General features: G+C 36.1%; 1 protein-coding gene across 1 annotated transcript; it reads right to left on the bottom strand.

The window, feature by feature from the left end:
* Positions 1-3,433: 3,433 nt before the first annotated feature.
* LOC147524360 (uncharacterized) lies at positions 3,434-3,964 on the bottom strand. Its single transcript, XM_086574432.1, has one exon. The coding sequence runs from the start codon at positions 3,962-3,964 to the stop codon at positions 3,434-3,436; it is 531 nt and encodes a 176-aa protein (XP_086430558.1).
* Positions 3,965-16,136: the final 12,172 nt, after the last annotated feature.

Here is a 16,136-nt window from a genome sequence, read left to right as displayed (position 1 = left end):
CGCCTAAGTAGTAGTCGTTTAACTTTCGAACACCGTTAGTGAAGCCGAATGACTTGGCACACACTTTGCCTGATAACTTACTTCCAGGACCTCTCACTTTTGTGATCATTTGAGGTGTGATTCTTATTAGTGTGCTTATTTATTATGTAGTGGGAGTAAATATTTGTTGTCGCAGGTTTAGATATGCATTTGCATAAGAGTACTTCTTCGTCATGCGGTGCATTATTCGCATGCAGTTGAATAAAAATATTGACACTTATTTGTCGGTGAGCTATGAATTAAGGAAAAATATGGTAACCTTGTATAAGATGGTAAACTTGGACTATAAGCTCTAAATGTAACTAAAATTGAGCAATTGTGCGAACCCATCATTTTGACCACACGTGAAAACTTCGGTAATTTGTCACCTCCGGTCGGTTTTCACGTCTGTATATCTCGCCTCATGTACTTGTCGGGCTGCTACTCTAATAAGAGTGTGTCACTACATGGCACACTAATATTTTGCTCATAGTGTGTGAAAAGACTCTACCGAGTCATTAACTCATTACTATTTAACATAGACGTTGCTTAGTAATTACTTAAGGTTTACCATTAATCTAGTATACTTGAGAAATCATTGAACCCGGATTGGACAAAGATAGGAGTTTGTGTCCCGATTCTAAATTTTTTGAGCCATTGCCCGTGGTTCGAGGAGTGCATTAGTCCTTACGGTCGCGAATGTAAGTGGTCAGCTAGTGTATACATCCGAGATTTAAGTAAACCTTTGGAACACTGTGCATGTGTGTATGATGGTGGTTTGCTACCTTTGGGACGTCTTGGACCAACTCTTGTGGTCCCTGTCGGTGCCGAGAAATTCAAGATTCGAGACACGGAAGGTAAAACCAAGTAGATTAGTTTAGAAATTTGTCTCATTACCCGGTTAAATTTAAGTTTCTTTATTTGGATATGCATAGCACCTTGAAAACACAGTTCTTGATGTCTAAATTAGATTGGGCAAGGCTCGGTTGATTACACGGTCAAGTTATTGAAGTACTCTTTTGAGTTCTTTGATTATCTAGAAACCATAATAACCTGCCCATCCTTAACTATCTTTTGAGCTATAAAAAGTAAGTTGATTAGAATGTTTTCTTGCTCTTTGCTTTAGAACCGTGCTTTTATCCACTTTCAAGATGAAAGGAGAAAATAATAAAACAAAAGTAGTGGAACCATTTTGGTTTTAGCTGCCGATTGAATAAGAAGCCGGAGGTTGTTGAGTTCGACCTTATGTAATCATCTGCTTGTTATTAATTCAATTAGAGCAGAATTCAACGTTACGTTCAAGAAAGAAGTGTAAAAGTACCACTACTACCTTTCTTTGCGGCATATGCACTTTGTAGAAGTTAAATTAGTGGTGGTACATCTTTGTAGGTCAATGATGAGGAAGTTGAAGCCATCACTCGCTTGCTGCGTCATATGCACTTGCAAAAATTCATATGCATCTTGTATACAAAATTTAAGACCACCATGAGTTAGGGGTTTTCAGTTACTTGCGGTAAAACAACACTTTTACGGAAGGTTTGTTTTCATTGTAGATAGTGACATGACCTTATCGGAGAGAGCATGATACGTTGTCACCGATTTTGGCTTCTTGATTTCATTTACATTCCATCTTCTTTCTTTTTTCTGGTACCTATTAGATTCTCATTTACCACGGCAAGGGGAGGGTTCTACTATTCGAGGAAGAGAATGTTTTCGAATTTGGCACAGGTAACATCCATTTTCCATCTTTACTTATATCTTCTATGTGGTCCCATGTATCTTAGAAATTAGTTTTACCATTTCCTTAAATTGTTAAGCAAGGGGCATTGGCTTCCAACTTGAAATAACAAATCGTTATAATAATACAACAAATTTTACAATAAGGGTTTACAATATAATTGACCGGAAAAATTAACTATTCAAACTCTTGATATTCTCTGAACAAATAGTTAGAACTAACTTCAACTCTCCAAAAGCCATGTAGTTGACATCCTTGCAACCCTTTCTCTATAGCTTCTAGCTCCTGAAAAGAACATAATTCTTTCCGGAACCACCACAAAAGCCAAGACAACTTCACCTAGATGGTCGCTTGCAGCACCACCATATCCAATGCCAAGAGACCTGTTTAGATTAAAGTAAACACTTTTTACAAATTGTATCCTAGACCTCTGAGAAGAGACAATCAATCTAATTCCCGTGAGATCTGCTGCCATGCCATTGTATTATGCAAGAAATTAATATATATTTATTTAACTTGTTTTTATTTTAATCTTGTATGTGATTCATCTTGAATGTAAAATAGCTATATTAGGACATACCTTGAGTTAATATGTTCATATTGAATTGAAAACTTCTTTATACACGATGTTCTTTGTGCACCCTTCGGGTTCATTTCCGTCCTTTTTTATTAGGAATTTCAATCCCTTTCTTGAGGTGGTTCATGCGAGACAAACAACATATAACCGCCCATGTGTGAAAATTGGTCTTGGTAAATAAACACCAACCTTATCAAAAGTCTAACCTTGACTTTTGTTTATAGTCATAAGCGAAACAAACTTTGATACAGAAACTTGTTTCCTCAAGACGAAAGGCCATTTTGTGTCACTTGGAGACATAATCATTCATTCGGGAATAAAACTGGTTCTCCTATCTTTGTTCCAAAGAATAATTGTTGCTTCTATGACTTTTGGAGCAATATTTGTCACTTGTGAGTCTAGTACCATTACACGCCCTTCACTTTGATTCATGTTTTAGCACGCGATAATAGGGACTCCACGCTTAAGCTTCAGATTGTGGGTTTGGTACTCGGGAAAATTCCAAGTCAAGTTTAAAAATTACGTTGGATCTGAGAACATCTTGGTCTCAAGCACTTTCTCTGGATTGGACATAGAGAGTTCCGCACTTAAGTAGCTTTTAAATCTCCGGGAATTTTTTGAAACAACTGCAGAATTTATTTAGCTCTCACCGTGTCATTCTTCGGTGCTAGAATACTCCTCTCTTTCAAGTACTTAACTTCTATACTTATTCACCAAATCGGATAAATGGTGCCGATGATATCTTCAACCGAGTTGTCACTTTCTGAAATGAGTAAGTCATCAGGGTATTTTGATCCAAGTCGGCTCTATTTCTTCGTTCATCGCCTTTGTAGGTAGGTTCCCATCTCCTAAATCTAGAACCCATTTGCTAAACTCATCTACAGAACTAATAGTGTCATAGTCCATCACGTCACTCTTGAGTCTCATGTTTTCATTTAAGTGAAAAACTTGGCGATTTTCAAAGTTTTGATTTGTTAATCGAGCTTTAACAACATCAATTCTTTTACCTCTTGGTATGACTGGCAAAATTTGTCTGAAATCTCCACCCATGAGAAATGTCTTTCCACCAAAATCTCTAGTATCTGGTTTCAATAAGTCTTTCAGAGTACGGTCAACGGCCTCAAAGCCGCGTTTCTATGAGTCATTAGAGCTTCGTCCCACACAATAAGGTCAGCTTTTGAAATAAGCTTGTGTAGTTTTGAACCATGAGAAATATCACAACTTGTGGTCTCATCTGTAGGTATCATAATTTTAAACCTTGAATGTGCTGTTCGTCCACCTGGTAAAAGAAGTGATGCTATTCCCGAAGAAGCAACTGCAAGAACAATTTTACTTTCAGAACGGAGTTTTGAAATGATAGTCTTGTAAAGATATATTTTCCCAGTTCCCCCACTTCCGTAGACAAAAAAAACACCTCCAGATTGCGTCTCAACTGCATTAGTTACACAGTTGTAAACATTTTTCTGTTCATTGTTGAGACCGTTATAGAGTTTGATATGTTCGTTGTGCAACTCTAAGCAGTTGTAATCCAATTCTTCAGCAATCAATTTGTTACCATAGGATGCTTGTGAAGAAATATTGAATTTAGGAAAACCTTCAATATCTGTAAGTGTTTTCCCCCTACGAACCATGATATTCTCAATCTCGCAAAGAGTATCATTCTTTATCCGGTCATCACTTTAGCTGGAGACTTTGGTTGTGGTTGGTTTTTAATAATCGAAACAAAATATCTTCACCAAGGCTTTTCGATGATTTTCAAAAGTATTTCTGGAGATGTAACCTCACACGGCAAGATTAAAGTGACAAAATTAATAATAGAAGAAAAAATTATTACTTATGAATTAATGTTTACCTTTTAGTCTACCAAAGTAATTTCTCTCAAACCTTGTGGTTTTTTTTATTACCAATTTTTTTTTCAAATTGTTATGATATATGTATTACAAAATATTGTTAGATCATTCAATATGCATTATTAAAATATACAACAGATAATAAGTTTATAAAATACCTTTCAAGTCACATCTTTGAGGCATCTTACATTTAAGGGAATTTTTCGAATCCAACAAAAGTGAACTTGTAATTTTCAATACTCTTGTCATCTTCATTGGTAGGAGTTACTATAGTTGCTTTTGTAAACAAAATTTTGCGCTTAAATCGCATGCAAGGACGGTAACTCTTGTCTTCTTTGTCCACTTCAAATTTCTCAAAAGTATAAATTTTTTTCCTCTTCTAGTTTTTCTCTAAATTTGTCTTTTTTAGGTTGTCCCGTACCTTTGGCATGGATTTGGTCTCCCTATGATTACAAAATTAAATTATTAAGTAAAAAAGTGATTATTAATTAAATGTATATTTCTCACCTTTCATCAATGAGAAGCATGTCTATTCCAAAAAGTTTGTTTTCTGGTTCAACGGATAAAAAGGGAACCACAATCTGCTTTCACGTGCTTTCACTATACACTTGTCTGTTTTTGGTTGAGCTCGAAGTCCTTGTATTTATTTTCCATAGTGTAATGCCTTATGAAACAATATTATAACATTGTGAATTAGTTCCTTAACAAAAACTATCAATATATATTGATTGAGAAATTATTAAAAATAAATCACAAATAGACACTTGGGCACCGCCATCTTGAAGTTTGATGACCGCATAAGATTCACATCAAGTTCAAAAAGGTATTATTATTGTTTAGTGCTTTGTGCTAAGGAGTTAAACAAAATTTGACCATAGGGAAAGTAGTGAAACCGATTGAGATGTAGCTTATCACCGTAAGAGATTGAGCTAATTATAGTTGAATCATCATCGCTGGCAGAGGTATGGGAAGGCGGGGAGTAGGAGTTTACCAGTATTAATCGAACTGGACGTGGTCTTGCTTGCCACAGTCTTGTGATAAAACTCACCGCCTTAACCTAATCGGGATTGATGTGACTCCTTTTACCGATGTACCTTCAAAGACTGATCCGATGTGCCACCCAAAGATACCCCGTTCTAACACAGGGTATTTATATATGTGTTTCACGGTTTTGCTTTTGAAGCAAAGCTAGTAAGCTATTTACGTTACAATCATATTATTAAACCGGATCTCGACACGCTAGATTGGGCCTTAATTTGATATTTCTTTTTAAGCCCACACCGCGGTTTGTAAGAGTGACGCAAAACTACTAAGGTCACCGTTCTTAAAATTGGTCTAGGTGGTCTCTTGCGCTAGCGGTGTCCAACCGACTTCGCTTTATGCCCAAATCATTTAAAAATTTGTGGACCGATTCGTCTAGGGTCTAGGTCGACCGGATTAAGCTGGTCTAGATGGCCTCTAGGCGGTCTAGTCATTTTTAATGATTAAATGTCAACCCCATCATATAACAGTAAGTGTTTGGAGAAATATTGTAAGGGAACATCAAGTTCTTGCACGCTTTGCTCCCTTTGAGACCTTGACTCAAAACCCAGATCCTTTCTTTCACCGTTCATTAATCCTTTCTTGAAACTACTATCTGAAAAGGGGTGATTGTGAGGCATCCATTATGCCTATTGGCAGCAAGCAATGGCAGAAAAGGGATCAAAGCGTTAAGTAGAGTGGACACGGCACTGGGATCCGGTCCCTCTTCATGAGGGTAAGAAAGTTATAGGGCTTAATTTGATACTATTCTCACCTATCCTTTATTGGCAGTTTGAGAGCACATTGCGGAGCACTTTGCCCTGCGAAGGTAGCAAGTGTGTCTCTCCCAAAGGATTACTTAATTGATGCTTTGAACGGGTATGTAAAATTTATCCTTGTTATTTTCTAGTTATGAGATATTATTTTTACTACAATCTACACTTGCAATGGTGGCTGTCGCGTGTAATTAAATCTAGGTATGATACAAAGCTCCTCTATATACGTTCATATTGTCGTTGGCCTTACCTCTAGGCTCATCCACGTTGAGTGGATGCTACTCACTTGCTCAATATTATTCTTTTCTAGATAACTTCTTTAATCTTCAATTGATGTATAAATAATAATATATTAAAAATATTCAAATCTATTAGAAATTTAAAATAAGTTACATATCCTATCCTAAATAAAAATTGTTACATAGAAGTTACATAAACAAAAGTTGAAGAAACAAAAGAGGAATATGTTACTTTATAAATTTTGTAAATTAGAGGAATATGTTGTACTGTGATGATTGCTTAACTTGAATTATAGAATAGCCCCCAATATACAATAGAAGAATTTAGAAACTGTCAAAATATTTTGATTAATCGTGAGGATTTATATTTATAGTTCTTGTCTTTTCTAATAATACCTTTGAGGAGAGAAGCTTTGTAGATTAGTGGAGTATGGTTTTTGGTTGTGATTTATAGTTGTTTTTTGGATAAACATCCGTAGGTAGTAATAGAGTTCTAATACTTCTAAGACTGTGAAGTGTTGTGTTAGTTTTAGAGTTTTAATTGTTTAAGACTTCTAATTGTCTAAGAACCGAGCGATAGATATCCGAAAACTGAGCGATAGATATCTGAAAACCCACGATTCAATTGTAATTTAGGATGACTTTTACAATTGTAATACCTAAAGAAATCATTCCAAGGCATAGTAAAAGACTTAGAACCGATAATAAAGACATTATGTCCAAAATAAAAGGGCCAACACTGAACCCGAACAATTAGTATAAATTATGCTTAATTAATCGGTTATCGATTTCAAACATAATGTGAACATGAGAGTAAAAATGTATTACAACCAACCGGACCGGATACCGAATCGATGCCTAAGCCCTATGTAACAAATAAGTGCCTAACAATTATGATTCGAGGAAAGCTCGATTAATCTTTTCTTAAGGAATCATAACAGGCCAAGTCTCATTATTATCACGATACATTTGCTCAAATCTAACATCACTTCTCTCCAAAATCATCTCTCTAATGCTCGTAGATGTGTTGGGCAAAGATCAAAACTTGCTCAACTCCGTTAACAAATGTGACTTTGATTTCCGTGGATGGTCATCGGTTCATCTTTGCACTTGAAGTTGACAGTCAAGTTGGATTCCTTGGCTTTTCTAGCATTGCATTGGGCTAAAAATTCCAAATAATCGATAAGAAATTTAAATAAAACTCACTTACGTGAGTTGTGCATTGTTGACTAACTTGTTTAAGATGAACAAATTTATTACGATTAGAGAGCTAGGTTATTGGTTAGAGTAACTGATAAAATAAACAAACATTAAAAAATCAAGTGCACTCTCAAGTCGAAACACATCGGATCCCGTATGGCTAACCCCATGACAAAGGATTCCACATAAAACCAAGGAATTTCAAGAACTTGTTCTCCTGCAAGTACTTGAGATAGTATGGGGATATTTGAGCCACATACATAATGTGAGATGAGTAAAAAAAAATGAAATAAAAAGATATGTGGTTTAGATTGCCTTTTGCTTGAGCTTGTTATGACAAAATATAAACAGGGCTTCAAAGATTTTCTCGACGAAAGACCTTGACGATGATCTTAGCTGTTCAAAAACTTCTTAATCAATATACTTCATAATCAAGTACCTATTCAAGTATATATTATAGTTTCATTAGTATCGGAAGCTCATTGAGATCATAGTTCAAAGACCACACGGTTTGTCCGCTTTGTTTCAATTGATGTCATAACCGAGCTAGTAGGGATTGGAGTCTTGGACACTGCTGTCTGACTCGGATCAACTACCTGTGTTGTCATCGCCTAAGTAGTAGTCGTTTAACTTTCGAACACCGTTAGTGAAGCCGAATGACTTGGCACACACTTTGCCTGATAACTTACTTCCAGGACCTCTCACTTTTGTGATCATTTGAGGTGTGATTCTTATTAGTGTGCTTATTTATTATGTAGTGGGAGTAAATATTTGTTGTCGGCAGTTTCGATATGCATTTGCATAAGAGTACTTCTTCGTGCAGTGCATTCGTACAGTTGAATAAAAATATTGACATCACTTGCCGCCAGAGCTATGAATTAAGGAAAAATATGGTAACCTTGTATAAGATGGTAAACTTGGACTATCGCTCTAAATGTAACTAAAATTGAGCAATTGTGCGAACCCATCATTTTGACCACACGCGGAAAACTCGCGAATTTGTCACCTCGGGTCGGTTTTCACGCCTCAGATATCTGCCTCATGTACTTGTCGGGCTTGCTACTCTAATAAGAGTGTGTCACTACATGGCACACTAATATTTTGCTCATAGTGTGTGAAAAGACTCTACTTCGAAATCATTAACTCATTACTATTTAACATAGACGCGTTGCTTAGTAATTACTTAAGGTTTACCATTAATCTAGTATACTTGAGAAATCATTGAACCCGTGGATTGACAAAGATAGGAGTTTGTGTCCCGATTCTAAATTTTTTGAGCCATTGCCCGTGGTTCGAGGAGTGCATTAGTCCTTACCGGTGCGAATGTAAGTGGTCAGCTAGTGTATACATCCGAGATTTCGTGAAACCTTTGGGAGCACTGCATGTGTGTATGATGGTGGTTTGCTACCTTTGGGACGACTGACCAACTCTTGTGGTCCCTGCTGCCGTGGAAATTCAAGATTCTCGAGACCGAAGGTAAAACCAAGTAGATTAGTTTAGAAATTTGTCTCATTACCCAGTTAAATTTAAGTTTCTTTATTTGGATATGCATAGCACCTTGAAAACACAGTTCTTGATGTCTAAATTAGATTGGGCAAGGCTCAGGTTGAAAGTACCGGGTCAAGTTATTGAAGTACTCTTTTGAGTTCTTTGATTATCTAGAAACCATAATAACCCTCGCCCCGTCCTTAACTATCTTCGAGCTATAAAAGTAAGTTGATTAGAATGTTTTCTTGCTCTTTGCTTTAGAACTGTGCTTTTATCCACCGCAAGATGAAAGGGAGAAAATAATAAAACAAAAAGTAGTGGAACCATTTTGGTTTCACGCCGGTTGAATAAGAAGTCGGAGGTTGTTGAGTTCGACCTTATGTAATCATCTCCCGCTTGTTATTAATTCAATTAGAGCAGAATTCACTGCTACGCTCAAGAAAAGAAGTGTAAAAGTACCACTACTACACCGCTTTGCGGCATATGCACTTTGTAGAAGTTAAATTAGTGGTGGTACATCTTTGTAGGTCAATGATGAGGAAGTTGAAGCCATCCCGCTTGTCGCGCCATATGCACTTGCAAAAATTCATATGCATCTTGTATACAAATTGTTAAGACCACCATGAGTTAGGGTTTTCGCCATTTGCAGAGGGGCAACACTTTTCCTCGAAGGTTTGTTTTCATTGTAGATAGTGACATGACCTTATCGGAGAGAGCATGATACGTTGTCACCGATTTTGGCTTCATGATTTCATTTACATTCCATCTTCTTTCTTTTTTCTCTGGTACCTATTAGATTCTCTTACATACGCCAAGGGAGGGTTCTACTATTCGAGAAGAGAATGTTTTCGAATTTGGCACAGTAACATCCATTTTCCATCTTTACTTATATCTTCTATGTGGTCCCATGTATCTTAGAAATTAGTTTTACCATTTCCTTAAATTGTTAAGCAAGGGACATTGGCTTCCAACTTGAAATAACAAATCGTTATAATAATACAACAGCCTACAATAAAGGGTTTACAATATAATTGACCGGAAAAATTAACTATTCAAACTACTGATATTCTCTCAACAAATAGTTAGAACTAACTTCAACTCTCCAAAAGCCATGTAGTTGACATCCTTGCAACCCTTTCTCTATAGCTTCTAGCTCCCGAAAGAACATAATTCTTTCCCGAACCACCACAAAAAGCCAAGACAACTTCACCTAGATGGTCGCTTTGCAGCACCACCATATCCAATGCCAGAGACTGTTTAGATTAAAGTAAACACTTTTTTACAAATTGTATCCTAGACCTACGAAGAGACAATCAATCTAATTCCTGTGAGATCTCACGCCATGCCATTGTATTATGCAAGAAATTAATATATATTTATTTAACTTGTTTTTATTTTAATCTTGTATGTGATTCATCTTGAATGTAAAATAGCTATATTAGGACATACCTTGAGTTAATATGTTCATATTGAATTGAAAACTTCTTTATACACAATGTTCTTTGTGCACCCTTCGGTTCATTTCCTCCTTTTTATTAGGAATTTCAATCCCTTTCTTGAGGTGGTTCACGAGACAAAGAACATATAACCGCCATGTGTGAAAATTGGTCTTGGTAAATAAACACCAACCTTATCAAAAGTCTAACCTTGACTTTTGTTTATAGTCATAGCTAAACAAACTTTGACAGAAACTGCTTCCCTCCTCAAGACGAAAAGGCCATTTTGTGTCACTTGGAGACATAATCATTCGGGAATAAAACTGGTTCTCCTATCTTTGTTCCAAAGAATAATTGTTGCTTCTATGACTTTTGGAGCAATATTTGTCATCGTGAGTCTAGTACCATTACACGTCCTTCACTTTGATTCATGTTTCGTGACGCATAATAGGGACTCCACGCTTTAAGCTTCGTTATTGTGGTTTGGTATCCGAAAATTCCAAGTCGTTTAAAAAATTCTGTTGGATACGTAACATCTTGGTCTCAAGACTTTCCTCGATTGGACATAGAGAGTCTCAGACTTAAGTAGCTTTTAAATCTCCGTGAATTTTTGAAACAACTGCAGAATTTATTTCGCTTCACCGTGTCATTCTTCGGGTGCTAGAATACTCCTCTCTTTCAAGTACTTAACTTCAGATACTTATTCACCAAATCTGGATAAATGGTGCTGATGATATCTTCAACTGAGTTGTCACTTTCTGAAATGAGTAAGTCATCAGGTATTTTGATCCAAGTCGGCTCTATTTCTTCGTTCATCGCCTTTGTAGGTAGGTTCCCATCTCCTAAATCTAGAACCCATTTGCTAAACTCATCTACAGAACTAATAGTGTCATAGTCCATCACGTCACTCTTGAGTCTCATGTTTTCACTTAAGTGAAAAACTTGGCAGTTTTTCCAAAGTTTTGATTTGTTAATCGAAGCTTTAACAACATCAATTCTTTTACCTCTTGGTATGACTGGCAAAATTTGTCTGAAATCTCCACCCATGAGAAATGTCTTTCCACCAAAATCTCTAGTATCTGGTTTCAATAAGTCTTTCAGAGTAGTCGGTCAACGGCCTCAAAGCCGCGTGCCTATGAGTCATTGGAGCTTCGTCCCACACAATAAGGTCACTTTTGAAATAAGCTTGTGTAGTTTCCTTGAACCATGAGAAATATCACAACTTGTGGTCTCATCTGTAGGTATCATAATTTTAAACCTTGAATGTGCCGTTCGGTCCACCGGTAAAAGAAGTGATGCTATTCCCGAAGAAGCAAATCGCAAGAACAATTTTACTTTCTTGAACGGAGTTTTGAAATGATAGTCTTGTAAAGATATGTTTTCCCAGTTCCCACTTCCGTGACAAAAAAACCTCCTCCAGATTAAGGCCTCAACCGCATTAGTTACACGCTTGTAAACATTTTTCTGTTCATTGTTAAGACCGTTATAGAGTTTGATATGTTCGTTTGGGCAACTCTAAGCGGTTGTAATCCAATTCTTCAAAGAATCAATTTGTTACCATAGGATGCTTGTGAAGAAATATTGAATTTAGGAAAACCTTCAATATCCGTAAAGTGTTTTCCCCCTACGAACCATGATATTCTCAATCTCAAGCAAAGAGTATCATTCTTTATCCGGGTCATCACTTAGCCGAGACTTTGGTTGTGGTTGGTTTTTCTCAGAATCTAAACAAAATATCTTCACCAAGGCTTTTCTCGATGATTTTCAAAAAGTATTTCGAGATGTAACCTCACACAACAAGATTAAAGTGACAAAAAGTTCTCTTAAAGAAGCTGGATTTGCCCACTCGCTTGCTTGCTTCATAGCATCATTCCATTCACTGTCGTCCTCTAGCAAACCGTATGCCTGTAATCCAAAAATGATATAATATAAAATGAAAAACTTGATATTAAGAAATAAATTAACAGGACTTAAAGTAGACTCTTCAGGAATGCCACATCTCAGGCAATGAAAGATTATGGACTAATGTCCTCATTGCAATCAATGTCTTGTGAGTATAAAATATTTTGAAATTGTATTGTTGTATTTCTGCTATGATAAAAGTTGAAGTGCACTTGATTGAGTTGGTGCTTCAGGGGCCATTTTTGGAGTGGTATGTAGTCTTGATTCAGTTTTGTTGCATAATTCATACTTTGTTTTATGAGAATAGGAGATATCATTAAGTACGACAGAATATATATTTTGTTATCAAATGACATATAGCTTTAATAATAATGTTAGACTTTTATTGGAATATAATAATGGTCGAGAGGGATACTGCTTAATATGTTACTTATTATATATGTTACTTACTATATCACAAAAAAGCTGTTAGTAGTAGATGGACAATTGAAGTAGTTGAAAGATTACCTGACACGCTGCTTTAAAAGTTGGATGTGGGGTTCCATTAACTGTACGAATATCTTCATAACTCCTAGGTCCTTTAACAATATTAAGCAACATTTTTAAGTAGAACCTTTCACCAGATGTAGGATGTGCGTAGTAAACTCGGCCCAACCGATATTCCTCGCTTTAGAGAGTCCACTTATTATACTTTTTTTTCAAACAAATTTAGTTGAGAAATCAACATATGTAAGTGTCCCGCTAATTCATACTCTTCATTTGCCTTGAACCATTCTCAGAACTTTGTTTTGGACGCTTTTTCTCGACGACTACTACTACTTTTGGATCATCTTTCTCACAGTAGTATACAATATTCTGACCTTCAAGATGGAATGGCAGCCGCCAACACTGGATTTTAGATCAGATATCAAAATTTAAAAGCCTCCAAACTCCTTGAAGAAGAAAGAAATCGACAGCCTAAGAAGTTTGATATTTCATCAACATCCCCGACAATTTGTTCCTTCATCAAGTATTGTCGACCACTACATTCTCAACAATCATTGCAGATGCTCTATCCTTTCCCTTGTTAATATACTTGAATAGGTACTTGATTGACCTTGCTTTGTTGCAGTGTTCAACATTTATGTGGGCTTGAACTTCACAATCAAGTCCACATTGTGTGGAATGACCCATTTGTTATCAAGAGTTATTCCATCTTTTTTTTTGCTTCGACCATTGTCTCTCCTCATAGATCGTGAAGTCATTTTCGCCAATCGTTGTCTCGCTACTGCATGGTTTCGATAGTGCCTAGAACATTTTGATTCCCATCATCGGTTTTTACCATGCAAGGAGAATCGGTTTAGACCGCCACATGGACCGTGAATCATGAATTCCACAACTACATTATAATGCAACTTTGTCGCCAGGTCGCAATTCGGCGATATAACTCGGCTGACTTGTGAAGGGGGGAAGGCTTTGCTGAATTTTCCAAAACAGCAAGATATGAGCATGGGGCAATCCTCTCTTTGGAACTCTATTGTGTAGAGAGCTGCAATTAATTGGAAGTTAGTATCGATTTTCATACTTTAATAATATAATATTTACTAAAAGTTAATAGTAAATATAAAGACTTTGCAACAAATTGTTTACGATGTTATGTAAAGAAGTTGCAAACCAACGTAAGCAATGGAAATAAACTAAGAAGTAGACCACTTCACCACTCTTTGATTGATTTGTTCCTTTTGGTATATTAGTTTCAAAATGATTAATTATTCATTTTAATTTCTTATGTTTTCGATTGATTCTCAAAGATTTTAGAATTTTCTATTCATTCCCTATTGAAGGGGTAGTTTTTCTCGTTGCACTTATGAGTTTTGACAATTATTTGAAGTATGTCGAAAAGGAATCTAAGAAATAACAGGGTACATGGTCGGTGTTACTCAAATCTCAAGATCTTTGGGGTCAGAAGACAAAAAAAGGTGGACTCGTCCTATTCCTTTGAGATTGCATCGGCACTTGTTTCCTAATCGACCTCTATTCTTAGGTACCCCATGCACGTGGATTAAGAATATAACTCTTGTTGGTTCTATGTATGAGAGGTCGAGTGAGGTAAAGCTCGTTAGTGCGTAATGGTGGTGTAGTCTAAACCCTAAAACATTTGTGTCGAAGTCATGTTGGATTTCAGGTGGATGTTTGGTAGTAGTGTGCTAACCCTCCTACTCTTTATTTGCTATATAAACAAAAGCCAAAGATCAATCTGGAATGTATGGATCATGGTCACTTTGTCTCAGATATTCTTTTGTGCTCAGAATAAGAGAATATTCAACCTTGACGAAAAGAAGCGGCTTCTCAGTTTTTTATTCAAGATTGATTTTGTATCCAAGAGTTGTTTTTGTTATTCTAGTGTTCAATCTATTGACTATTTTATTTGATTTTTATATAGGTACGGTTCCTTGGTCGGGAGTGTGGACTTTGTAAAGATGGTGGTGTCCTTGGGTACTTCATTGTTAATAAACTTTATAGTTATTACACTTAGGCAATGATAGAGCTAAGTTATTATCGCTTAAGGTGTATTAAAAATTTCAAGTGCTTTGATCATGTATTTGTATCGCCAAATTTGATAAACTATTAATCTTTTCGTGGAGTGAAGGGAGCAAGGTACAACATGAAGATAGAGCTAGAAGACATGTAAATTGGCATATGTTAAGTTTGTACACTACTTTTGGTATGTCATAATCTATGAAGGCTAGTATGTCGTGGTCAAATCATGATCCTTTTATCGAGTATATTGGATATATACTTTTGATAGAAAACTGTTTAAAATGTTTTTCTAACTGTACTGTTATCTGGACAGTTTACCAACAGTTCAATTACTTATGTTATTAAAACTATAGTGAAAAAGGATCTCTTGTAAGCACTTATGTTTCTTATTGTTTGTAGGTTTCCCCCTAAATCCAACAACTAACCCAGATGCTGAATTGGGTTATGGTGGTGGAAATATTGATCCTGTAAAGGTTGTAGGTCCTGGCTTAGTCTATGATGCTATTGAAGGCGACTACCTAAAATTTCTATGCAGATATGGTATACTACGGAGCCGACAAAACTCGTTATCATTTATGTATATTTCAAGATCTCAAAGATAGGTATGTGCCCTGCCTATATTACAAATGTTATCATAGACCGCTTTCTTGTTTGGATCATTTAGGCATTTTTTTTTTTTCTATATTCAAAGATTTATTTATAGATTAATTATATATTTGAAGGGGGAGATATTTTTTCTTAGCAATATGATAGTCATAAAGTCTACAAATGAACTAAAAAGTTAAAAATTACGAAAAGAATAAGTTATAAAACAACTGAATTAGTAAATTACTTACCCGCCAAGCTTTTCTCCTAACCTTTTACGCTTTTGCAAATCCGTCATAAGTTCATGCAGCTTTGATCTCAAAAACTCTAGCGACAATTTCAGGGAAATCGACGCGGTGTATATCCAGAGCAATCTTGTCAATACATTTTGAACTTCGGCCATTTAGGATTGCAAGTAAAAGTTATGAATAGATCGGGAGATCCAGCCCATCGACCCATCCTAAATAGCGCCTTGATAGTTTTGCAAAGATATAACGGGACCTCCTGAAAGAAGATGGTAGAACTATTCGCTTCCAACAAAACCGGGTTTTGAATCTCCGTAAAGTAATCTTGATCAACTAATCCTTGATAAAGCTCAAAGACGAATAGTCTGTTGGTTATTTCTAACCCAATCAACTCTAATCGTTTCTACAAAGACAAGTAAGAATCAACAATAAGTTGTTGTTTCAAAGCGCCCACCAAGAACAATTGTTTTTCCTTCTTTTAGTCTCATTTGCAATCTGAAAGCGTGAACTCCCTCATGCTTATGTTTGTCCTTTTCCCAACT

This window comes from Coptis chinensis, chromosome 1 (assembly GCF_015680905.1).
Source record: "Coptis chinensis isolate HL-2020 chromosome 1, ASM1568090v1, whole genome shotgun sequence".
In the NCBI taxonomy this organism is placed as follows: Eukaryota; Viridiplantae; Streptophyta; class Magnoliopsida; order Ranunculales; family Ranunculaceae; genus Coptis; species Coptis chinensis.
The sequence above is the reverse complement of the archived record's forward strand: the minus strand, read 5'-3'. Positions and strand labels throughout refer to the sequence as shown.